General features: G+C 52.4%; 2 protein-coding genes across 5 annotated transcripts; one reads left to right on the forward strand and one right to left on the reverse strand.

Annotated features, from left to right (window-relative positions):
• Positions 1–244: 244 nt before the first annotated feature.
• On the forward strand, positions 245–9595 carry SIRT6 (sirtuin 6). 3 transcript variants are annotated; one of them, XM_033134423.1, is made up of 8 exons: positions 245–362; positions 2052–2179; positions 3530–3712; positions 5959–6018; positions 7698–7793; positions 7870–7950; positions 8465–8588; positions 8678–9595. In XM_033134423.1, the coding sequence occupies exons 1-8, from the start codon at positions 297–299 to the stop codon at positions 9017–9019; spliced, it is 1080 nt and encodes a 359-aa protein (XP_032990314.1). In that variant the 5' UTR covers positions 245–296; the 3' UTR covers positions 9020–9595. The 3 variants fall into 3 exon arrangements, with proteins under 3 accessions (XP_032990314.1, XP_032990316.1, XP_032990315.1); XM_033134425.1 differs by having other exon boundaries at positions 260–362; positions 8505–8588; positions 8678–8726; XM_033134424.1 differs by lacking the exon at positions 245–362 and adding an exon at positions 1294–1314.
• Positions 9596–10266: 671 nt separating this feature from the next.
• Positions 10267–19964, reverse strand: CREB3L3 (cAMP responsive element binding protein 3 like 3). Of its 2 annotated transcripts, XM_033134421.1 has the most exons (10): positions 19826–19964; positions 19190–19318; positions 18484–18781; positions 17493–17605; positions 15114–15251; positions 14437–14543; positions 12758–12826; positions 11519–11603; positions 11214–11310; positions 10267–11008 (listed from the first exon to the last, which is right to left on the reverse strand). In XM_033134421.1, the coding sequence occupies exons 1-10, from the start codon at positions 19850–19852 to the stop codon at positions 10695–10697; spliced, it is 1377 nt and encodes a 458-aa protein (XP_032990312.1). In that variant the 5' UTR covers positions 19853–19964; the 3' UTR covers positions 10267–10694. The 2 variants fall into 2 exon arrangements, with proteins under 2 accessions (XP_032990312.1, XP_032990313.1); XM_033134422.1 differs by lacking the exons at positions 17493–17605; positions 18484–18781.
• Positions 19965–23047: the final 3083 nt, after the last annotated feature.

A 23047-nucleotide genomic window follows, 5' to 3' on the forward strand; every position in this document is an offset into this window, starting at 1 on the left:
TGTAAAAAGGGAAAATGGATTGTGTTCCTCCTTTTAGAGGCGACTGCAGAACTCTCACGCGCACAGCTGCCCCAGCTTCTCGGCCGGGTCACAGCCCCCTCCGTCTCACGCGAACTCGCAGAAGTAAGGCGGCTTCTTTAACCAGCAATTAAGATGGCGCCTGCGGCGTCAACGTGAGGCGCATGCGCCTTGGTGGGAGCGAGCCGGCGACTCCTAGTTCCTCCCCGTGCAGCCCTATTTCCGGCGGAAGTGGCCTCAACAAGGGAAACTTTATTGTTCCCGTTGGAGCGGTGAGAATGTCGGTGAATTACGCAGCGGGGTTGTCGCCGTACGCGGACAAGGGCAAGTGCGGCCTCCCCGAGGTGAGCGCGGCGGGAGGACCGGAAAGCCTCCCCCTCTAGGGTGGTGGACCGGGCGGGGCCGGGCGGCAGCGGGGCATTGTGGGAATATCAGGAGGCACTGAGGCTAGACAATGGGAGGGACTTCCCAGTGAGGAGGGGGCGGGAAGTGACGCCCCCAGCATACTCGGGGACGCGAAGACGCCCAGCTCCGGGTCCACGAGGCTTGCACAGAGGGAAGGACCGTCGTGAGGAAGTCCTGAAGTTCCGATAGGGGAGGAGGGGATGTAGTTCTAGGCGGAGGGGGCCCTGCAGGGGCAAAGGCAGGGAGATAGGTGGGAATAAACACACTTGGGGGAACAGATTAGGCCAGAGAGGTTTCCAGAGTCCCGGTCAGGACCGGCCCCAAATGCCAGCCTGGGAGATTGACACTTTATCCTGAGGGTGATGGAAACAGGTTTTGAGCTGGGAAGGAACCTGGATGGATGTAAATATGTGTCAGAAAGACCCCTCCAGCTACTCCGAGAGGAAGTCCCCTCCATACACTGAGACTTGGGGCTTGTCACTTCCCTTCTGCGCCTCCTCTCCCCTTCTGTAAGCTGGGGGAAGGTTGCCCCCATCCCTTGAAAGCTAGTCCGTTCGTCCTGAGTCGGGAAGTTGAGGAGTTCTCAGATGGTGTGAAACCTCCTGAAAAGGCACTCCTCTCTTGCCTGTATTCACATTATTCCACAAACATTTACTGAGCACCTGCTGTACCACCAGGCACTTTCTAGATCCTGGGACCACAGCAGGAAACAAAATAGGCAAAAACCCCTCATTCCAGTGGGGAGACAGACAGCAGCAAATAAATATAAGTGAGATGGGAGCTACGGAGAAAAGTAAAGCTGGCAGTGGTGAGGAGAATTGGGGGCTGCATTGAAACCAGGTGGCCAGGGACACATCACTGAGATGGCATTTTTCAATGTTTTCTATTGTGGTAAAATACATCTTTCATAAAATTTAACTTCGTAACCATTTTTAAGTGTACATTCAGTGGTATCAAGTATATTAATAAGGGTGTGCAACCATCCCCACCATCCAGAACTTTCTCATCTTCCCAAACTGAAACTCTGTCCCATTTAAACTTTAATTCTCTCTTCGCCAGCCCCTGGCACCCACCATTCTACTTTCCGCCTTTATGGATCTGACTACTCTAGGGACCTCATATAAGTGGAATCACACAATATTTGTCCTTTTGTGTCTGGCTTATTTCACTCAGCACAATGTTCTAAGGTTCATCCACATTGTAGCAGGTGTCAGAATTTCCTTCCTTCTAAAGTGAATAATTTCCCAACGTATGGATGGACCACGTTGTGTTTATCCATCCATTGATTGATTTGGGTTGCTTCCATGTTTTAGCCATTGTAAATAGTGCTGCTCTGAACCTGGGTGTACAAATGAGGTGACTTTTGAGCCACGACCTAAAGGAGGTGAGCGGAGGGAGTCTGAGGAAAGAGTGTTTTAGGCAGCAGGCTGCAGGGAGGATTTGGGCTTTTACCCGGAGAAAGGTAGGAGCCCTGGAGGGCTGTGGGCAGAGGAGGGACATGACAATAAGCCTCCTTTTCAGATCCACTCTCCTCCCGTGGGCAAGGTGGGGGCAGCTCTTCTGTGGCCAGTGGCCTTGCCACTAAGGGACACGTTTTGACCGCTCCCCTCTGCTCTCTCACACCACAGATCTTTGACCCCCCCGAGGAGCTGGAGCGGAAGGTGTGGGAGCTGGCAAAGCTGGTGTGGCAGTCCTCCAACGTGGTGGTCCACACGGGTGCCGGCATCAGCACTGCCGCGGGCATCCCCGACTTCAGGTCTGTGGGTGTGGAGGGAAAGTTGAAGCAGGACCTGTTAACTTCCAAGGGCTTCCCTGTGAGCCACAGTTGCCCGGGCCTCAGAACACATCCTGCTGCCTTCCCCTCAGTGAATCTTGAATAGTCTTTCCTCCCCTGGGTGTTGGGGATAGGAAAGACCCCTCCCTTTTAGACTTGTTCCTTTAAGTCTCAGCCAACATCCCACTCACTCCATTGGCCAAAACTTGGTCACCTGATCATACCTAGCTACAAGGGATGCTGGCAAATGTAGTTTTCATCTAGGCACACTGTGAATGTCTAAATATTGGGGTACTATTACTCTAGAAGATGGGGAGAATCAATATCAGGGGCAATTAGCCCCATACTCACTTGAAAATATTTTTCTATCAGACCTGGTGGCTTAATCCTCTGAACGTGTTTCCTCGCCCATAAATGAGGGTATGAAACCAGTTAATGTCTAAACCCCTCTCTGCTTCAGGCAACCTGTGTAACAAGAGTCTTACAGCTGAAAAGCAGGGGTTTCAAACAGTTGGCCCCTGGGTGGCCCCTGCAGGTGCTGAGTTTGCAACCCTGCCGCAAAGGACAGACCTGTTGCATTTATACTCTCTTTCCAAGGCCTCTTGGGCCCCCAGCCCAGGCTCCCACAGAAAGAGAGCAGATTCTTTAGAGGAATGTTAGAATTCTAAGGCTTGATTCTCCCACCCCTCCTCCATAACCTGCCAGGGCTCCCCATTGCCACACAGGAGAGTTCCAAGCCTTACCTGACCCAGCCCTGGGTCATCTCTCCAACCTCAGCCCCTCTTGCCCCTGCTGCAGCCCCCGTACCACTTGCATTTCCCCAACTGACAGGCTATTGCTAGCCTCCCAGACTTTTGCTTACCGCTCGTGCCTGAACTTCTGTGCCCTTCCCTCTCACAGTTCAAGAGACAGCTCAGCCTCCCAGGAAGCTTTCCCACAGACCCTACACGGAGCCCTCACTGCCTCCACTGGGCCATCCCAGCCCACAGGGCGGAAGGGTCTGTGTCCCCCTGTCTCCCCTGGCAAGAGAAGCACTCCTGGAGGGAGGGCCTGGGTCCACTAGGGCCCAGCAACCCCCGGCACAGAGCCAGGCTCAGTGCAGCAGCAGTGCTGGTTGAACTGAATAATTAATTTTTGTCTTTGTGTACCATGTTCTCTCTCCTTCCTTCCCTCCCTGCCTCTCAATCTTTTTCATTCTCGCTCTCTCTCTCTTCCCCCTGGTGTTTCTCTCTCCCTGTGTTTCTGTTTCTCTGTTCCTTTTTTCTGTCCCCCTCTCTCCCTAATCCCTAAACACTCTTTCTCCCTGCATCTCTCCCTACCTGCCGCCTTCAGGGGCCCCCATGGCGTCTGGACGATGGAGGAGCAGGGCCTGGCTCCCAAGTTTGACACCACCTTTGAGAGCGCACGGCCCACGCGGACCCACATGGCACTGGTCCAGCTGGAGCGTGTGGGCCTTCTGCACTTCCTGGTCAGCCAGAATGTGGATGGGCTGCACGTGCGCTCCGGTTTCCCCAGGTAACACCCAGCTGCCAGCCCTGCTCAGCCATGGGCGGGCCGCCCCTTTCTCTGGGTCTTGTTTTTCTCATTTATAAAATGGGAGTCGATTGCAGCTTAAGAGGGTAATGTGATGATGCAGTGAGGTGGCTGGGAAAAGTGTTTGGTGTTTAATAGGACTTCTCAATCCAGAGCTGTCATTATCAGTGCCTCCTGGGCACCTCTCAAGAATTGGGGTCCTCTTTTTCCAGTCCCAGGGTGGCTGCAAAATCTCTCTTGAGGTGGGGAGAAGAAATTGGGAGCAGGAGGGTGGTCAGGGTCTAGAATTTGCAGTCGCATTTTAGTATTCCTTTTTATATTTATTTTAATTTATTTTATTGGGGAATATTGGGGAACAGTGTGTTTTTCCAGGACCCATCAGCTCCATGTCAAGTCATTGCTTTCAGTCTAGTTATGGAGGGTGTAGCTCACTGGCCCATGTGGGAATTGAACTGGCGACCTTGGTGTTATGAGCACTGCGCTCTAACCACTGAGCAAACCAGTTGCCCACAGGTGGCTCCGCTCCAAACTCAAGCCGTTGTTTCTCACTGGCCCATGTGGGAATCGAACTGGTGACCTTGGTGTTATGAGCACTGCACTCTAACCACTGAGCCAACGGGCCGCCCACTTTTTATAACTTTTATACTGAAAGTGAACACAGGATTTGGGCAGAAAGACTGAGTGCTTAGTACCAAGGGTGCTGCCCTCCGATCTTACCCTTGGGGACAGATGAGAGCCTAGCCAGTTGTTTATACAAGTAGCTGGACCCTCCACAGGCAAGGGACGAGGGAAAGGACTTGTCGCTGTTTATAAAGGACAATGAAGCTGTGCTCTTTTAAAATGGGCCTGAGTCCTAACTCCAGCCCTTGGCACGGAAATAAAATTTCTCCAGGAGTCAGGCAGCTCTTCTGACCTAGAGATGTCACCATGTTCTGGGCCTTCATCCTTTTCAATAAGTAAATACCTGAGAAAGTGGGACCCCAGCCTCCCTGGCCGGGTGACCCCCGGGCCCTATTCTGGGCTGTACCCACTGGGCACCTATTATCCTTCCAATCAGAGTAGTTCACTAGACAGTTGACTGCAGACCTTATGGCCTGTGTGGATGTTTCTAGAAATGAAAGCAAACATTTTCTCAATGTATAACGAATGCATTTCTGTGGCACAGGAGGTTAGGGCTTTTTACAGGAACACGGAGAAACCCAGGGAAGTCTGTTTCCGTACACAACTGGACCAGGTCACGTCGGGGTGTGTAGGCGGACGAGGAGTGGGCTAAAGCCACCCAGAAATAGAGGGGAGCCACTGGGGGTGGGAGGCAGGCATGTATTTGAGGATTTCAGTGCCTCCGATTTCCTGACTGCTGGTTTTCGTGCCAGCTCCCCCGCCTATGTCCAGGCCACCCCCAGTACCCCCTGAAGGCAGACAGGAGCAAAATGGACCACACTCTACAGCGCCTACTGCGTGCCACACACTGTTCTATATGCAGGACACAGCACACTAGTCAGATAGGAAGCCCTGCCCTCCTGGCATCTAAGGGTAGGAAACAGACAGAAAACGAGATAAATAAGCAAATTCCATTTTGTCAGATGGCTATCATTGGAAGGAAAGGGGAGAGGTGGGCAGGGAGGGGGGTGTGGGGAGTTGCAGCTTTTAACAGGGAGGTGAGGGACATGAAGGAGGTGACGGAGCCATGGGAAAAGCTTTCCAGACTTGATAATTGTTCTCCCAAACATCCCAAGAGTTGGACACTGGTATCCCATTTCACTGATGGGGACTGAGACACAGAGGTTAAATGACCTGCCCAAGGTCACACAGCAGGGAAGCAACAGTGCCAGGAGTTGATCTCACATTCCTCTGCCTCCATAGCCCATGCCCCAGAGCCACCCTTGGCCTCAGTTTCTTCCTTTGCAAACTGGTGATTAGCATTCCTCTCTGGCAGACTTGGCAACATCAGGAGGGTCTACTGTGCTTATAGGTGGATTTTGTGAATGGAATAGGCTGCCCGTGTGTGAAAGTGCGGTCAACTGTGGGGGTATAATGATCCCTCAGGCTCAGAGAGGTTGAGTCATCTGCTCAGGGTTGCACAGCTGGAGGAACCAGAAAGAGAGTGTCCATGGATCCTGTGAATGAGATGTTAGGGAAGGCTTCCTGGAGGAGGAGGCTTGCGTCCTGTCTGAAGTCTCAGGATCCAGGGAGTCCACTGCACCACCAAGCCTCTTCTCCTCCCACAGGGACAAGTTGGCGGAGCTTCACGGGAACATGTTTGTAGAAGAATGTGTCAAGTGTAAGACGTGAGTGCCATGTCGGGGTGGGAGTGAACAAGGTGGGGCGACCCAGGCCCTCAGCCTGTTTTCTGTCACATCCCAGGTCGGGCTCTGCAAAAGGGCCTTGTGAATTGAATCTGGTGTTCCCAGAGACCCAGGGTTGGGGACAGGATTAGGGTGAGACCCTTCCACGGGGACCGGGGGCACGACTTCCTACTGGGAAGGTACATTCGTTTCCTGTGGCAGCCGCAACAAACCACCACAAACCACGTGGCTTAAAACAACAGAATGTATGGCCTCATAGTTCTGGAAGCTAGAAGACAAGAGCAAGGTGTTGGCAGGGCCGCACTCCCTCCAAAAACTGGAGGGGGGCTCCCTCCTGCCAATGCCAGCTTCTGGTGGTTTCCAGTGCTCCTGGGTGCCCCGTGGCTGTAGGCGCATCACTTCAACCCCTGCCTCTGTTGTCACATGGCCATCTCCTCTGTCTGCATCTCCTTTTCTTATCAGGACACCAATAATGTTGGACCAGGGCCACCCTACTCCAATGTGACCTCATCTTAACTCATTACATCTGCAACGACCCTCTTTCCAAATAAGGTCAAGTTCTAAAGTTCTTGGGAGCAGGGGGGCACGTGTTAGGATTCCAACATATCTTTTTGGGTCATGCAGTTCAACCCTTAACAGGGTGTGACAGTGTGACCCCTGCTCCCGGTGTGTCTTCCCCTGCTGGGGAGCAAGCAGCCTCAGGTGTGAATAAGGTGGGGGGTGTCAGGGCTCCTCCCCTGCAGGTGGAATCTCTGAGATCAGAGCACAAGTGGGCCCCCACCTCACTTGTTATAAAAGAATTTTTATCCAAATTTATTTTGAAAAAATTCAAACTTGTGGAAAACTTGCAAGAACCTTACGATGAACTCATACTTAACCTAGCCCAGCAGTCAACAGATTTTCCTGTAAAGGGCCAGATGGTAGATACTTTCAGCTTTGTGGGCCAGACTGTCTCCCAAGACCATCGAGCAGCTCTGCCATCATAGGCAACGGGTAGAGGGATGGGCATGGCTGTGTGCCAATAAAACTTTATTTACAAAAACATAAGCGGAGGTTTGGATTTGATCCCCAGGGCCATAGTTTGCTGACCCCTGACCTAGATTCCCTAATGTTACCATTTTGCCATAATTTGTTTTCCCTTCTCTCTGTGTGTTGCCAGTATTTACTGTGCTGTTCAAGAGTAAGTGGCACACTTCTTCATCCTTTGCTCTGAAGCCCTTAAGTCTTTATCTCCCTCCATCTTGGAGCGTCAGTGTTCTTTTCCAGAGCCACAGTGCAGTTATTGAAGCCTGGAAATGTAAAAACAAAACACGATGATTCAGTCCCCAGTGCTCCCATTGTTGCTATTTTTTCCCTGGTCAGGATCCAAGCCAGGGTCATGCTTTGCATGTCACTGTCGCGTCTCCTTAGTGTTCTATATCTGGAACAGTTCTCAGCCTTTCTCTGTTTTCTATGCCGTTGACATTGTGAAGCAGCCAGGCCAGCTCTTTCATGAAAGCACCACCCCCTTCGCCCCATTCTGGGTTTGTCAGATGTTTTCTTCTGCTTAGATTCTAGTTGAGTGGCCCGAACTTCCCTGGGGGGACAGTTTCCCCACTCAGGTGGGGCCATAGTGGGGCAGGTGGTGGGCTGACCCCTTCCCCTCTTCCTGCCCGACACAGGCAGTATGTCCGGGACACCGTCGTGGGCAGCATGGGCCTCAAGGCCACAGGTCGGCTCTGCACTGTGGCCAAGGCAAGGGGGCTACGGGCCTGCAGGTGAGTGAGCCCCTCGTGCCCTGGACCCTGGGGGAGGCAGCAGGTCTCCATGCTGATCCCGTCCTCGTCCATGCAGGGGGGAGCTGAGAGACACCATCCTGGATTGGGAGGATGCCCTGCCCGACCGAGACCTCACCCTCGCTGACGAAGCCAGCAGGTCTAAACCCCAGATGATCCCAGGGTGGGGTGTGCGGACAAAGGGACAGAAGCACAGGCAGTTCCAGCACAGGGCAGGGGACTCCAGCTCAGAGGTTGAGTCTGGAAAGGCTTCCTGGAGGAGGTGTCCTGCACCCTCTCTGAGCCTTCCTTTCTTTGTAGTAATGGTGGCGGCCATGTACTGAGCACTCTCAGACCCCTGGCCCTGAGGTTCTCACCATGGCCCACAATGGATGCTGCACTGGGCCCATTTTACAGGCAAGGAAACAGAGGCTTTAGCAAGGTGACTCCTCTGTCCACTGCTGCCCAGCCAGGAAGTGGCTGAGCCAGGAGTCTAACCGCCCACATCAACTTCTCCCAGCAGGGTGGAGAGATGGCTCTGGCAGAAGGGAAGCCGCAGGGACAGGATTCAGGGCAGCTTGGCTTCCCAGGGTTTCAGACGGGAGGGTGGGAGGCAGGAGGGGGGCTGCAGATCCTCGCTGAGGTGCTCAGCCCAACCCAACTCCTGGTCCCAGGAACGCGGACCTGTCCATCACGCTGGGCACATCCCTGCAAATCCGGCCCAGTGGGAACCTGCCCCTTGCCACCAAGCGCCGCGGGGGTCAGCTGGTCATCGTCAACCTTCAGCCCACCAAGCACGTATGTGCGGAACCCACGCGACACCCCACCCCACCCCCCAGACCCCTGGAAGCCTTCTGCCTCCACCTGACCCGTGCCCGCCCTCGCAGGACCGCCATGCTAACCTGCGCATCCACGGCTATGTGGACGAGGTCATGACCCGGCTCATGAAGCACCTGGGCCTGGAGATCCCCCCCTGGGATGGCCCCCGCGTCCTGGAGAAGGCGCTGCCACCCCTGCCCCGGCCGCCTGTGCCCAAGCTGGAGCCCAAGGAGGAGCCTCCCGCCCAGCTCAAAGGCGCAGAGCCCGCCAGCCCCAAGCAGGAGCCCACAGCTGAGCCACCCGCCCAGCACAACGGCTCCGGGCCTGCCAGCCCCAAAAGGGAGCTGCTAGACAGTCCTGTCCCCCGCAGGATCCCCAAAAGAGTAAAGGTGGAGGTGATTCCCAGCTGACCAGGGGAACCGGGGAGGGTGGGGCTTTCTGTAGAAACCGTGGATTCGTTTTGTTTCTTACGGGTCTTACTTTGTTACCAGTACTTGTCTCTGTCCTGGGAGGGAGAGCCAGGGTGCTGAGAGCTGTGCTCCAGGTCCTGGGGCACACTCGCCCTCTGTTGGGGCTCCCTCTGGCTCTAGGGGCCTCTGGTGGTGGCCTGGGGAAGAGTATTTCCACCTGGGACTTTGAGCTTAGAGCTGACACTGCAGGCACCTGCTTCTCCCCCGGCCCCAGCCCCCCACTCAGGAGGTTGGGAGGGGGTGAGGGGTGGCCAGACCCTCCCTAAATTTCTGGCCTAAAGAGGAATTAACTTCCTTTGCCCCTAGACCCTCCACCCCCAACCTCTGCCTCCCCCAACTGCCTTCACAGCCCCTCCAGGAGGGAGGGGAAGCAGAGCCGCCATTTAGGAGCCAAACTTCATGGAGGGACAGACGAGGCTTGCACTGCCTTTGGGGCTGGAGGGAGAAGGTGGTCCACCGGGCTCCCTCCAGGCTTCCGGAAAAGTCTTCAATGCAATAAAAGCAGAATTTCTCACATCTGAGTCTGTGTTTAACGTCTACAACATTGCGCCTGTGGGCAGGAGTATGTGTTCCCTGAGAGGTAAGCCTGGGCTCCCATGCAGTCCAGGCTTGGGGGTGAAGGAGGGCCATACCAGTAGCTGAAATTCTTTAAGCCCTCAGTTTGCAATTATATACTTGTTCGCATGATTTTTAAAAATTTGCCCTGGGTGGTGGGACGGGTAAAGGAAAGATCCCTCCCCAGCTGGGACCTCAGGCGGGTCGCTTCACCTCCAACTGCTCAGTCTCCTCATAGGTAAAAGGAGCAGGGTGGGCAGCCCAGCCCTTCAGGAAGCCGCTGCCCAATCCCTCTGCGGAGGCCCATAAAGAGCAACCAGGGATCCCAGAGCCGCCAGGACCTCGCGCTCCAGGCGCGCCCCGCGCACTGCACCCCACGTACCGCTCTCCAAGGTGCTGAAGACGCGCCTGGTGCCTTGCCGGCCAGTTTTCCAGCCTGAGTGTCCATGGTCCCCCCACTTCACTCACCCATCCCGGGCTACCCCAGCCCCTCCTTCTGGGGGTTGAGAAGCCCCAGACTCAAATTTAGCCCCCACGCCACTCCACCTCCGTGCCAGCCCTGTTCTGTCAAAATATTTTATTAAGGATCACTACAGTCTTAGAAAAGGGGTGGTGGTGGCTGTGGGCCATGGTCCCCCTGAAGTTCGGAGCTCAACCCTTGCTCAGAGGCCAAGATCCCTGCAGTCTTGGCCGCTTCCCCCTCCTTGCGTATGAGGGAACGGAGGAGACCCCAGGCAGGGCAGTTGAGGCATGTTGTGTGTGTCTGTCTGTCTGGGTCTGTGGATCACTCTCTATGTGTCTGCCTGTTTCCTTCTATGTGGCGGTCTGTGTGTGTGTTTCTCAGGCTTTGTGGCCCTATGGTTGCCCTGTGTCTGAGTGTCAGTTTCTGCGCGTGTGTCTGGGTCCCTGGGTGTGTGTAGGTGTGAGTTTGTGCATCTGCATCCTGGCATCTCTGCAGAGGTCTGCGCCTCACCTCTGATCCTGCACCTGTCACTGACCACTGAAGCACCCACCGCAGCACCCCTGAGCAGGTGGGCCTGAGGGCACATCCGGGTGCTGTTCACAGCTCCTCCCCCACAGCCTCCAGCCCCATGCGCCCTGGGCTGCGTGCGGGCTCAGGCGAGGCCCAGTCCAACAGGGTAGTCCGGCTCAGGCCCTCCGTCAAGTTGTCTGGAACTAGGGTAGAGTTCTCCAGTGCCTCTGTCGAGTTGTCTAGAGCCAGCATGTCCTGGGATTCCCAGTCCACCTTGGGGCTTCCTGGAGACCCTTTCTGGGGTGCGCCAGCCGCGGGCTGGGGTCCTGGGGCCTCGGAACCTGGTGTAGCATCGGGGGCCACACGGGAAGCAGCGTCGTTGTGCAAAGTTCTGGAGAAAACTAAACGAGGGTTGGGGGTTCATGAGGGATGGGGTGGGGGGTCTGGTGTCCCTTCTTTCCTCCCCTCCCAACCTCAAGGAGCAGTTGCAGGGGTCCCTTCCCCCTCCCCCAAAGGCCCAGTGTCGGGACTTGGGGAGCCAAGGGTATTGTGCCCATGGCGCAGCCCAGAGGGGTTTTGACGACTGAGTGACCCTGGCTCACCTACCTCGCACAGGTGTGAAGTCTCCGGGGCTCTCGGCTTTGTTGGGGGCAAAAGGGCTGATGGAGGGGAGGACGATGAGGGCAAAAGAGAGCAGCAGGACCTGCCAGAGATGGGGGCGGGGTCACCCCATCCTTCCCCTGCCCCTGTGAGCACACCCATGTCATAGGTAGGGAAACTGAGGCCCAGAAGACTGGATCATGCCAGCCATGCTATTCACACTCACCTTCTCCCACCTCCCGCAGGCTTTTCTGCCAAGGCTGGGGACCCCCTTTATCCTGGGGACCACCAGAGCCGGGGGTAGGACTCACCGCTATACAGGTGCCGGCCTGGGCTGATTTGTTGGTGGACTGGACCACAATGGCCTGGAGTTTCTTCAGCTGCTCCAAGAGGGACCTTCGTGGAAACGGGCAGCCTTGGCTGAGCCCTACAGGGCCTTAGTCTGGCTCCCCATCCATTTCTGGGGTCCCCAGCCTCGCTGATGTCTGAATTCTGTCCATCCCTCAGGGTCCCACTACCCTTACAAATCCAAGACCCTCCCCCTTTGCATCCATAAATCTCCACTGACATCCCACTCACTTCTCTGCCACCTCACCTCCCCCATCCAGGCTTCCATGATTGCTCACCTGGACACTAGCCCCAGTTTCCTCTCTGGTCTCCCCACTGACCTCTCCTGCACTCCTTAGGGTTCATGCTTCACACCGCAGCCAGGGGGTACTTTTCACATGTGAACTGTCTTCTCCCAATACTCTCAGGGCTCCCACCTCCCTCAGAGTAAAAGCCCAAGTCCTCCTGTGGCCCACAAAGCCTTGCATGACCTGCCCCCATCCGCTCTCTGCTGTCATCTCCTCCCTCTCTCCCCCTCGCTCACTCTGCTCCAGCCACATGAGTCTCCTCACTGTTCCTCCAACACATCAGGCACATTCCTGCCCCAGGACCTTTGCACAGGCTGTTCCCTCTAAGGACACTATTCCCCTAGGTCTTTTTGTAGCTGGTTCTTGCTCATCCATTAGGTCTCATCTCAAATGTCACTTTATCTGACCTTCCTGTCCAAAACAACCCTCGGCCTGCTTCATTTTTCTTCCCAGTGGCTATCACTATGTGAGTGATTTTTTTGTTTGTCCTGAGTATGTCTCCCCCTAGACCGTGAGTCCTTTAAGTGGAGGGGCTGTGTCTGTTTTGTTCACTGTTGTGATCCCAGTACCCAGAACTATGCCTGATGCAAAGTAGATGCTAAATAAAAATTGGCTAAACGAATGCATCCCTTAGATGGAACTACATGCAGTTCCCCAACATGCTCCTAGCCTCTGACCATTCGTATGCCATTTCCTCCACCAGGAACAGCGTCCCCCTAGTGAGCTCTTATATATCCTCAAGGCCCAAAATCCAAATCCCCTCCTCTGTGCAGCCTGTCCCCTTTTTAGGTGGAACCCTTACCCCCTACTCTGCCCTGCCATCACAGAGGCTGCCTGCCATTTGTCCACCTCTCCTGCAAGGGATTCTGAGGGCCAGCTCCCCATGTCCTATGACCTGGCTGGACCAAGACTTACAGGTTCTGCTTCTCAAGATGCAAGACTTTCCTCTGAAGCTCCTGGTTCTGGGCAGTGTAGGCCGACATCCTGCAGGGACAAAGTCACAATGACATCTAGATTATGCCTGTCCCAATCACATCTTCCTGTGAGGCTCCACTTACAGGCAGAGAACACAAGGCCAAAGAGGGGAAGTCACTCAGTCACCCTAGCAAGTCTGTGACAGGGCCAGGATTTGAACCCAAGTCTTCTTGGCTCTGAGGTTCCAGGGACTTCATTCTAGTCTGAACCCCCTAAACTCAGGCAGTGATACTTCCAGAAGATGGAATGTCAGGGTGGCTGAAAGTCCAAGGAGACCTGGGTTGCAATCCTCACCCTCCCGGTGACTTTGAGCCACTCAGCTCTCTGACCTCAGTCCCCTCATGTGTAAAATGGGGTTACATTTACCTCATTATAGTGGTTGGGAGAATGGCATGAAGTAAAGTTGACTAGGGGCTTAGCAGATTGCATTTGAGGAACAAGACAGTAGGGGAACATCCTCTATAGAGTCCTGGGGCCCAGGCTGGGAACCCCACGTTTCCCATTTCCACCCACCTGGGAATGTGGTATTGACATAGACGAGTGAGATCTAGATTTGAAACACTCAACCATGGCATGAGGATGGGTTGGTCCTCATATTGCAACCAGGGAAGAGAAGAAATTCCCTCACTGAAAGGCTCTCCTTCTAAATAACTCATAAGATAAAGAAGAATTAAATTAGGGAAGACCTGAGGACCACGTGGCAATGACAATAGGGAAAGTCAAAATGCATGAGATGCAGCTAAGGTGGTGCTGAGAGGGAAATTTATAGCCTTAATTCAGCTCAAGGAGCTAAACATGCACATTTAAAAACTAGCGAAAGAACAACAGAATAAACTCCCCCACAGCAAAAAAAAAAAAAAAAATCTAGGAAGGACATAACAAAGCTGAGAGTAGAAATGAAAGAACTAGAAAAAAAATACAATTGGTACAATTGGGTGGGAGGAAAAGCCAGAAATCCATTCTTTGAAGAGAATAGTAAAATAACCTTTGGCAAGATTGATCAAGAAGATAAAAGAGAAAGAGAAGGCACAAATAAACAACATGAATTATTAAAAGGGCATAATGTAGATGGCTCAGAGCTTTAAAAAATAATAGGAGAGAACTATGAACTATTTCATGTCAATACATTTGAAATGGGCAACTTCCCAGAAAAATATAACATCCAAAACTGACTCAGGGAGAAACAGAAAATACAAATAGACCTGTAACATTCCATAAATGTCACTTTTGGTAAAGTCACAACAGCTCTGGGGACTAGTGATCTCAGACAAGGAAAGTAAGCACCCCTCCCATCCTCAGGCAGAGAGCCAGAGCAAGATGGGTAATACCTTCTCCTTTCTTGGCACCACATGTTCTGGGGGCTAAACAGACCCTAAAACCCTTGCCCTGTGCAATCCCTAGGCATCCCTGGAAATCCCTGCAGTTCACATGAAAAACGGACTCTCCCAGAGAGAGAAGACAACTCTAATTTTGTCAGGCCCTAAAAACGGTGACCTTAGCCCCATTGCATCTCTCTCTCTCTCTCTTACACACACACACACACACACACACACACACACACACACACACACACCTCAGTTTCCTCCCTGAGTGTGTGCATTCCCAGGACCCAGCCTTACCGAGTTTCCAAGCCATCAATATATTCCTTCTTCTTTTTCCGGCTTTCTTGGGCGGACTGTTTGTTCCGGATTTTCCGGCGGATTTTTTTCAGCACTCTCTCCTCATACTGCCAAGTGACATAGGGAGGAGGCTGAGTCAGGCTGGAGGGTCCAATCTGTTGTCTGGACCCCACAGCTTCACTCCATTCTCTTCCCATGGGAACCATCCCAGACCCAGGAACCTAGCATAGACTCCTGATGACTTGAAGACCAACTTTCTTGCCCCCACACTCCTGCAGATTCTAGGAGTGTCCTGGGTCCCGGTAATCTTCCTGGCTCCCATGGCCCGTTAGTGATGGGCTACCAAACTTTGTGCGTGATGCAATCGCGCCACCTGCTGGCATCTCTGGGAACAGCGCTTTTCACGGGGCTAGTTGATATCAACGCTGAGAAATGACTTCCAACTGGAATGGCAGACTTAGGTGTTGATATTAGGTGAACAGGCTGAAGCGGGGACCGGGGGAGGGAATGCGGGAGCTAGAGAGCCCGGCCGAGTTGGCTTTTGGAAGTTTTTTTTTTTTGGCTCTTGTGACTGACACATCCTAACGTTCTAATGCAGGAAGTCTAAAAGTGAGACTCAAGGGCAGGTATTTGCAGGAAGGGGGAGAGACTTTCAGCCAAAGGTCCCACTGACTCACCTTGGTGAGGGGCAGCTGGGTGGGCAGGGTGATGCCTTCTTTGGCCAGCAGCTTCTTCTCGTCCTCGGTCAGCACCAGCTCCTGGCAGTGCCCAGTCCCAGGTCGCAGCAGGTGGGGGGCTGCCAGGTGATGCTGTTGCTATGGAAAAACAAGGAGAATTGCATTGGAGGCAGGGAGAGTGGCAGCCTCGGGGAAATGAAAGAGGCATCATCAAATCTGAGAAACTATCAATCCATCTGCTGTGGAGTCCCCACTGGCACTAGGGCTCAAGAATCCAGCACGCAGCCCTTTGACACAGCAATTCCACTTCCAGGAATAGTCCTATAGACACCCTCAGACATGTGCAAAAGGATGGACATACAGGTTTTTCATTCGTCTCACAAATAGTAATTTGACAGGTATTTACTGAGCACCTACTACATGCCGGGCACCATTCTGGGTTCTGAACATTCACTGCAGCACTAAAATAGCAAAGGATTGGAAGCAATGAAAATATGAGCAAAGAGGACACAGGTTAAATAAGGTATGCCCTGTTTGTACAATGGAGGACTACATAGCGGTGAAAAAGATGTTTTCCATGTCATGATACGGAGCAATCACCGTGAGAAACTGTCAAGTTAAAAAATATATAACAGGACAAAACATTGTTACATGTGCTGTGCTACTTTTTGTGTTAAACTTAAAAATAAAAAGAAGGCATTTCTTTGGATGGAAATATTGGAACCCCTGGGCGGCTGGATGGCTCACTTGGTTAGAGCGTGAGCTCTTAACAACAGGGTTGCCGGTTTGATTCCTACATGGGCCAGTGAGCTTCACCCTCCACAACCAGATTGAAGACAACGAGCTGCCGCTGAGCTGCTGGAGGGGTGGCCGGATGGCTCAGCTGGTTACAGTGCGAGCTCTTAACAACAAGGTTGCCGGTTCAATTCCCACAATAGGATGGTGGGCTGCGCCCTCCACAACTAGACTGAAGGACAACGACTTGACTTGGAGCTGATGGGTCCTGGAAAAAACACACGGTAACCCAATAAAATTAAAAATATATATATTGGAACCCGTGTGGGGACCAGGGTGTTAGGGCAACTGGGGTGACAGGGTGGTTTCCCCAATCTATTCAGTACCAAGTGGGACTTGGATTGTGTGGATCCATTTCCTTGTGGATGCATTTCCTTATTCAAAAAAATTTTTAATTAATGTTAAACTACGAAAGATAAACATTAAAAATGAAAGAATCTTGTCATCAGAATGTCAGTCTTAGAAATGCTACACCAGGGACTAGGAGACTCAGGAATAAAGGTGGAGATTGGGGCAGTCTGTCATTCTTTGGATCAAACTCCACTACCTAGAATTCCAGGTCATTGATCAGCCCAACCATTTTCTCTCCAGGGTCCAAGCCTCAGTGTGTTCATCCATAAACTGGGGATAAGGTCTCCCACATCCCAAGGTTGTTGACACGTAGAACAATGATACCAAACATGATGCATTTACAAAAGCCAGTTAGCATTTCCAAAGCAGTCATTCTCCTTTCCCATCCGTCACAGCCTGCTAGAGTTCTACCTCCTCTAAGAAACCCTCCGGGACCTGCGGTGATCCTCCAGCCTCTCTCCCTCATCAGTACACTTCCATGAGACATCAGTTTCCCCATCTTAACCATGAGGTCCCTGGAGGCTGAGAACACACCTGTTGCTCAGCTCTCAAGTTGGGAGGGGCATTCTGGCCTTGCCTAGAGGTTGTCAGGATGACTTTTGGCATCAGACAAACTGGGGATCAAATTCTGACTGGACCACTTGCTTGCTGTGTGACTTTGGGTGTGTGGCTTAACTTCCCTGGGCCTTGACTTTCTCATCTGAGGAATGGGGGCATTAACTGAGTTGTCAGGTCTGGTTGATGAGTACTCAAAGCCTTTGGCAAGATAGACAGCTCTCAGTCAGAGTGCAATGGGTGAGATAGGCCCAACAGGCCAGCCTAGGGATGAAGCCTGAAGCCACTGTGTGGTTTAGGGCAAATTACTGAACCTCTCTCTCTGTGCCCATTTCTTCATATGTAAAATTAAGATAACAAGAGCCCCAATCTTCAGGATTGTTGTGAATTAAAAGATAATACATTTAAAGCATTTAGAAGAGTGCCTGGACCATAGTAGGTGCTTAGTAAGTTTTAGCATGTTTTTTTTAAAACCATCACTACAGTAGAAGGTGCCCCAGCTCAGGGGATAGAGAACTCAGGACTGGAACCCACAGACTTGCTCTGGGTGTGACCTTGGACAAATCCTAGCCTTTGTGACTCAATTTTCCAGTCTCTGAAATGAGGGTATTGGGGCTCCATGAACCCCAGCGGCCCTCCCAGTTCTGATGTTCTGGAGGTGGGGTGGGGGCTGCTCACCAGGTCCCCACCACTGCCAGAGAGGAGAAGGTCTTTCACCGTGAGGTTGCAGCGTGGGGGCGAGTCTGTCAGCTCAGCCTGCTCCTCAGGATAGAGGCCCGGGCTCCACATTTCTGACCAGGGCAGATGGGGGCAGAGACAGGGAGGGTGTCAGGCGGGGGCCCTGACCTCCCAGCTTCTACCTGCCTCTTCCAGCAAGGCTTTCAGGATTGACCCCAACATGCTAAGGACTTTGGGTACAGCTTGGGGCCCCAAGGCCTGGGTTGAAGGGGACAGCCCCGGCTAATGCTTCAGTAAACCCACTGCTATAATATAGAAACCCAAATTCATCAGGACAATGTCGAGGGACCCACTGCCAACCCAGGAGGGAGCGGCTCTTATCGCCCAGGATTATAGACTAGATTTGCAGCCAGCTGACCCTTATCTCCCCTCGGGGCAGGGACCAAGTCTGATTCACCTCCGGTTCCCTCCCACCTTGTACTTGGCCCACTGTAGGTGAGCTGCTCTTCTGAGCCCAAACTTCGGAATCAGATAGCCCTGGGTTCTAATCCTGCCTGGGCAGAACTGTGTGACTTTGGGTAAGTGACTTAACTTCTCTGAGCCTCAGTTGCTTCAATTCTCCGATGGGACTCATAAGAGCTCCCACCCCACTACAAGGCTAAAGGGACAAAAGACACTCTGCTGGAGGTGTCTTCTGCATAAAGCCTTCTCCCCAGGTCCAGGAGGAGCACCCCGAGGGCTGGGAACCATGATGTCACATACTATCATGGAGTATCTACTATGACCCAGGCATGGGAGGGACAAAGATGAGGTTGCCAGTGTGACACTTGGTGCCCAGCCAGCCTGTCAGGGGTACATCCCAGCTCTGTGGCTTTAACCTCATGGGGACTCAGTTTCACCATCTGGAAAATAGGCCCACGATAGCATCCATCTCAAAGGGTGGGTATGTGCGTAACAAGGTGAGGGCAGTGAGAGAAGACACAGTACTCACCCAGGTCTATGGCCACGGAGGCCTCGAGCACTTGGGGCATTGGGCCTGGAGGCCTGGCGGGGCTTGGGGGGACAGGACAGTAGCAGGGGCCGGGTCCCTTGCCAGACTCTGCAGTATGGCAGCTGGCTGGAGTGGCAGCCGGACCACTGTGTGGAGGGGTGTCCTGGGGGTCGGAGGGCAGATCTTCGGAGATACCGCTGTCACTGGCTGCAGGAGACCAGAGCGGAGAGCTGGGCACTGAGTCTCCGGAACCCAAGATACAGTTGAGGAAATCCTCAGAGTCTGGGCATGGCAGGGCCTGGTGAGATGAAGAACGGGGTGGGAATGAGGAGGTCTGTGCTTTGCTCTGGATTGCTGTGTGACTCTGGGCAAGCCGCTGACACTCTCTGGGCCTTACTTGTCCTTTCTGCAAGATGAAAGGTTTGTGCGGCTTGAATGCCATCATGTGGCATGGGAATACCGTCCAGCCGCGTCAAGGCATGAGCCCTGAGTTTGCGTTTGGACCCAAGTCCAAACTGCTCTGTGACCCTGGACAAATTACCAACTGTCATTGTGCTTCAGTTTCATCACCTCTAAGGAGCCGACGCTGCCTGACCCTTGAGGTACCTGAGAGGTTCAATACAACAACGTGCTTTGCTAAAGTCACACACCATGAGCCACAAATGCTACTGAGCTGAGTGGAGTTCTGTCTGCAGGGGGGCCTTACCTGGTCCCCGATATGGCCCCAGTCCTCGCCCAGATCTACGTGTCTCAGGATGCCTTCTTGCTGGTCGAACAGGAGATCCAGGAGCTCCAGGCTGCCAATGGGGCCAATGGAACAGGTGGAGGAAGCCATCTAGGGCAAGGAAGGGACAGGTGTGAGGGTCACGCAGGCCCTCTCCTCCCCATCTCCCGTCTGCACACCACCCAAGGTCTGTCCAGATCAAGTTCAGTCCCCGCCCGGCCACCAGATCCAGCCTCTACCTCAAATATGTACTGAGGGGCTGACCCAAGGATGCCTGGGACGTGAGAGCCCATCTCTTTAAAAAACGCTAGACAGATGCACGCGTGGGGATGAGCAGGCTGGTCCCTTCTTGAGGCCGATAGAACAGGCCCGCTCTTTCATTCCCAGCCTGCCCACGTTCCCCTTCCTGGGAAGCAAGGCAGGGTGGGGGTGGGGGGATCTGGAAGAAGGACGCGAGCAGTCCTGGAATGGAGGCATGCTTTTGGTCACTGCATTCTCTCTGGGCCTCAGTCTTCCCATTTGTACAATGGGGGTGGGGGTTCCTTCCAACTCCAGGAGCGTGGAGAGGGTTTCCTGGCATAGACTCGCCCTCTCCCCATGGACCCCGCCAGGGCTCACCTTTCCAGCTGCTGAATCCCCATTCATGAGCCCTGCCAGCTGTGCCTCCAGCCACTTTCTGTGCCTCTGCTTCTAGCTGGAGGCTCACCCCAACGCTTGCTCGTCTCTGTGGCTCTGTCACCACCCCTAAAAGATGCTGAAATAGTCCTGGGGAGCTCCCAGCCCACCGCCGGCTGCTGATTGGGAGACAGGCAAGATGGACAGGATTTAGGGCCAGTGACACCAGGGCAGGCTGGGGGAGGGGAGAGAAGACCCGTTATCTTGATATTTTGTGCTTTCCAGCCGGCAGGGGACAAAGGCCAAAGTCTGGGGTGCCTCTGCTCTGCCATCAACTTTCCCCTACTTTCGTGGACTGTTTCTCATCAGAGTCCTGGACGTCAGGATCCAGGAAAGCCCAGTGCCCCTGGCCGGGCTCTGTCCACTCCCAAGACGGAAAAAACCCAGAAGGACCACCCCAGGCCTTCGCTGAAGCTGTTCCCTCTGCCAGGAGCTCCCTTCCCTAATCGGAGCTGGCAACCACCTACCCACCCTCCAAGCCCTCCATGGCTGAAGCCGTGCAATCGATTCCTTCTAGAATCTTCTATCTTTCATGTATTCAACAACTATCTATTGAACGAAAGTTGTTCCCACCGTCAGGGCCTTTGTACTTGCTGTTCTCTCTGTCTGGAACTCCTCTCCTCTTTACCCCTGACTCTGTCACTGTGTCCACTTATTCTCAAATGTTCAATATTTGTGAATCAGCCCAAATGGCTGAGAGGCTGAGTCTGATCCCAGCAGAGAGGAGCCCCCTCTCCACACTTCTTTATCACACCCTTGCTTTCATTGAACCTCTCATTACTTAAAGTGTGATTTATTTACTTCTATTATATGTTGTCTTCCTTCAGTTCTTCCCTCTCTACTCCACCCAGGATAGGAGAGCCTTAGGGGCTAGAATAGAGTCTCTCTGTTCTCTACTGGGTCTCCAGTGCCCAGGAAAAGCCTAGCACACGTAGGTGCTCAATCAACTCTTACTCACTGAGCACCTCCTACGTGCCACCCCCTGTTTTAGGCACTAGGGATAAGGCCGTGAACAAGCTAGACCATAAATGTATAAACAAACCAGTAAACAGATACGCGGACAAGTGCTACTGAGAAACTAAATGTAACCATGGTGAAGGGCAACTGAGGGCTGGAAAGGGCGCCTTTTAGAAGGTGATTGTTTAAGTACAGCCATGGGGAAGTTTAGGGGAAGGATGTTTCAGGCCAAAGAAACAGCACATGCAAAGGCCCTGGGGTAGGACTGTGCCTGGCAAATGGGAAGAACAACAAGGATGCTCGTGGGGCTGGAGGAGAGTGAACGAGGGAGGAGGTGAGGGCAGGAAGGGACGGGGCCAGGTCATGCAGGTCCCTGGGAGCTGTGGCAAGGAGTTTGGCGTATACTAAATATAGCAAGATGCTGCTGGGAGCTCAGTGAATAAATGGCTACATTGAGCCTTCTGTATGCCAGGCATGATGCTAAGTGCTAGGTTTATAGCAGTAACTAAAACACCCTTCTTGTTCCCTGTTCCCAAGAAATTCACATCCTGGTGTATACTTCTCAATGGACCAGTCATTATTTATCCATGCAACAAAAATGTGATGAGGACCTACTGTACGCCATGCCTGATGTGTTTCTTTTATCCAACAATAGCTTACACTATAGCAGTTGCCCCCCCTGGGGGGTCACTGGGCAATATCTGAAGACTTCTGTGGTGGTCGCAACTGGAGTGATCCTGACATCGAGTGGGTGGGGATCGGGGATGCTGTTCATGTTCCAGAGTGCACAGGACGGCCCCCCGAGAACCACGTGGCCCCCATGTCAGCAGTCCCAAGGGGGGAGACCCTGCATTACAGTAACTGTCCCTTCTGGATGCTGGATCATCTCATCCTTAGCCCACAGATCTTTCTTATTTCCTCATTAACCCCTCTGGGGTAGATGTTTTAGCGGTTTGTTTGGTTTGGCTTGTCTTTAGTGATCCAGTCATAATATTTACTCAGCCTTTGCTGTGGAGGTATTATGCCAGGGCAGTCACGGCAGGCGTACCCAACAGGTGAAGTCGGACTTCTGGACTTCTCTCCACCTCTCTCTCACCACCGTTTATGACTCTCAGGAGCTCCGGTGCCCTTGAGATAGAACTCTTCCTCCTCTCCTTGTGAAAACCTGCCGGAAGAAGGATCTGTGCTACTCACTCACACCTTCATGTGGAGGAAGACCCTCCTCGTCCCCCTTCCCAGGATAGTCTTATTTCTTTAAATTTTTATAATTATGGACTTTAGAAGGCTTTTACACAGCCCCGTGAAGAGATATATAAACACGTAGGATAAGCCTAAGCACGTGAGGGATAGGAGGACTTTTTGATGCCCTTGACATCGTTTATCCCATTGACTGAACACGACCACATACCTCAAAACAATCCTACATTGGGATCTAAAGTAAAATTCCCATAATAGATTCCACCAATGTGTTTAAGTGTGAAACATGACCCAAAAGGATGCTGTGGTCACACAAGATTGAGGAACACTGAAGTAATAAATAGCTTTGCAGAATTTATCAGAGCCTTTACAATGCTCTGTAACACTCTCAGAGGGAACAGTTTGTAGTATTTCCCAAACATAATTGTGTAGCTGTGAGTTTTGTTTTTAATTTTTACTTGATTCATTCTGAACGATTTCTGACATATGAAAACGTTGAAAGAATGGAGCAACTGGAACTCTCACCTACTATTGGCGAAAATCAAAATGGTCCAGCCACTTTGGGAAACTTTGGAAAATTGGGCAATCTCTTATAAAGTTAAACATTTATTTATTATATGACTTAACAGAGTGTACAAAATATATAATGAACAACCACATACACAAAACACTTTGTAAAACATTAGAAACAACCAAAACATCCATCAATAGGGCATTGATTAACAGAGTCTGATGCAGTCACCTAATGGACTATTATGTAACTGTGAAAAATGAATGAGGATTATCTGTATGTACTGATATGGGACAACACTGAACATATTGACACGCCATATATTTTATTTCTTTATCGTGGTGTGCATTCACTCAACAAACATTAATTGAGTTTCTATTCTGTGCCACGCAGAGACATATCCTAGGAGATATGAATATTCATTATTTTATTCAACAAAAATGTCTTTTGTTCCTTCCCAGCCTCAACACTGGTCCAGGAGCTTAGCTAGTCGGAGAGAA

This window comes from Rhinolophus ferrumequinum, chromosome 18 (assembly GCF_004115265.2).
Source record: "Rhinolophus ferrumequinum isolate MPI-CBG mRhiFer1 chromosome 18, mRhiFer1_v1.p, whole genome shotgun sequence".
Classification (NCBI taxonomy): domain Eukaryota; kingdom Metazoa; phylum Chordata; class Mammalia; order Chiroptera; family Rhinolophidae; genus Rhinolophus; species Rhinolophus ferrumequinum.

Coding starts and splice junctions, on each gene's coding strand:
- SIRT6 (XM_033134423.1), top strand. CDS start 297: ATGTCGGTGAATTACGCAGCGGGGTTGTCGCCGTACGCGGACAAGGGC. Junction 363..2,051: donor GCAAGTGCGGCCTCCCCGAG/GTGAGCGCGGCG, acceptor CTCACACCACAG/ATCTTTGACCCCCCCGAGGA. Junction 7,951..8,464: donor CTCGCTGACGAAGCCAGCAG/GTCTAAACCCCA, acceptor TCCTGGTCCCAG/GAACGCGGACCTGTCCATCA.
- CREB3L3 (XM_033134421.1), bottom strand. CDS start 19,852: ATGAATGGGGATTCAGCAGCTGGAAAG. Junction 19,319..19,825: donor GGGATTCAGCAGCTGGAAAG/GTGAGCCCTGGC, acceptor TCCTTGCCCTAG/ATGGCTTCCTCCACCTGTTC. Junction 14,544..15,113: donor CCCAGCTGCCCCTCACCAAG/GTGAGTCAGTGG, acceptor GTCACTTGGCAG/TATGAGGAGAGAGTGCTGAA.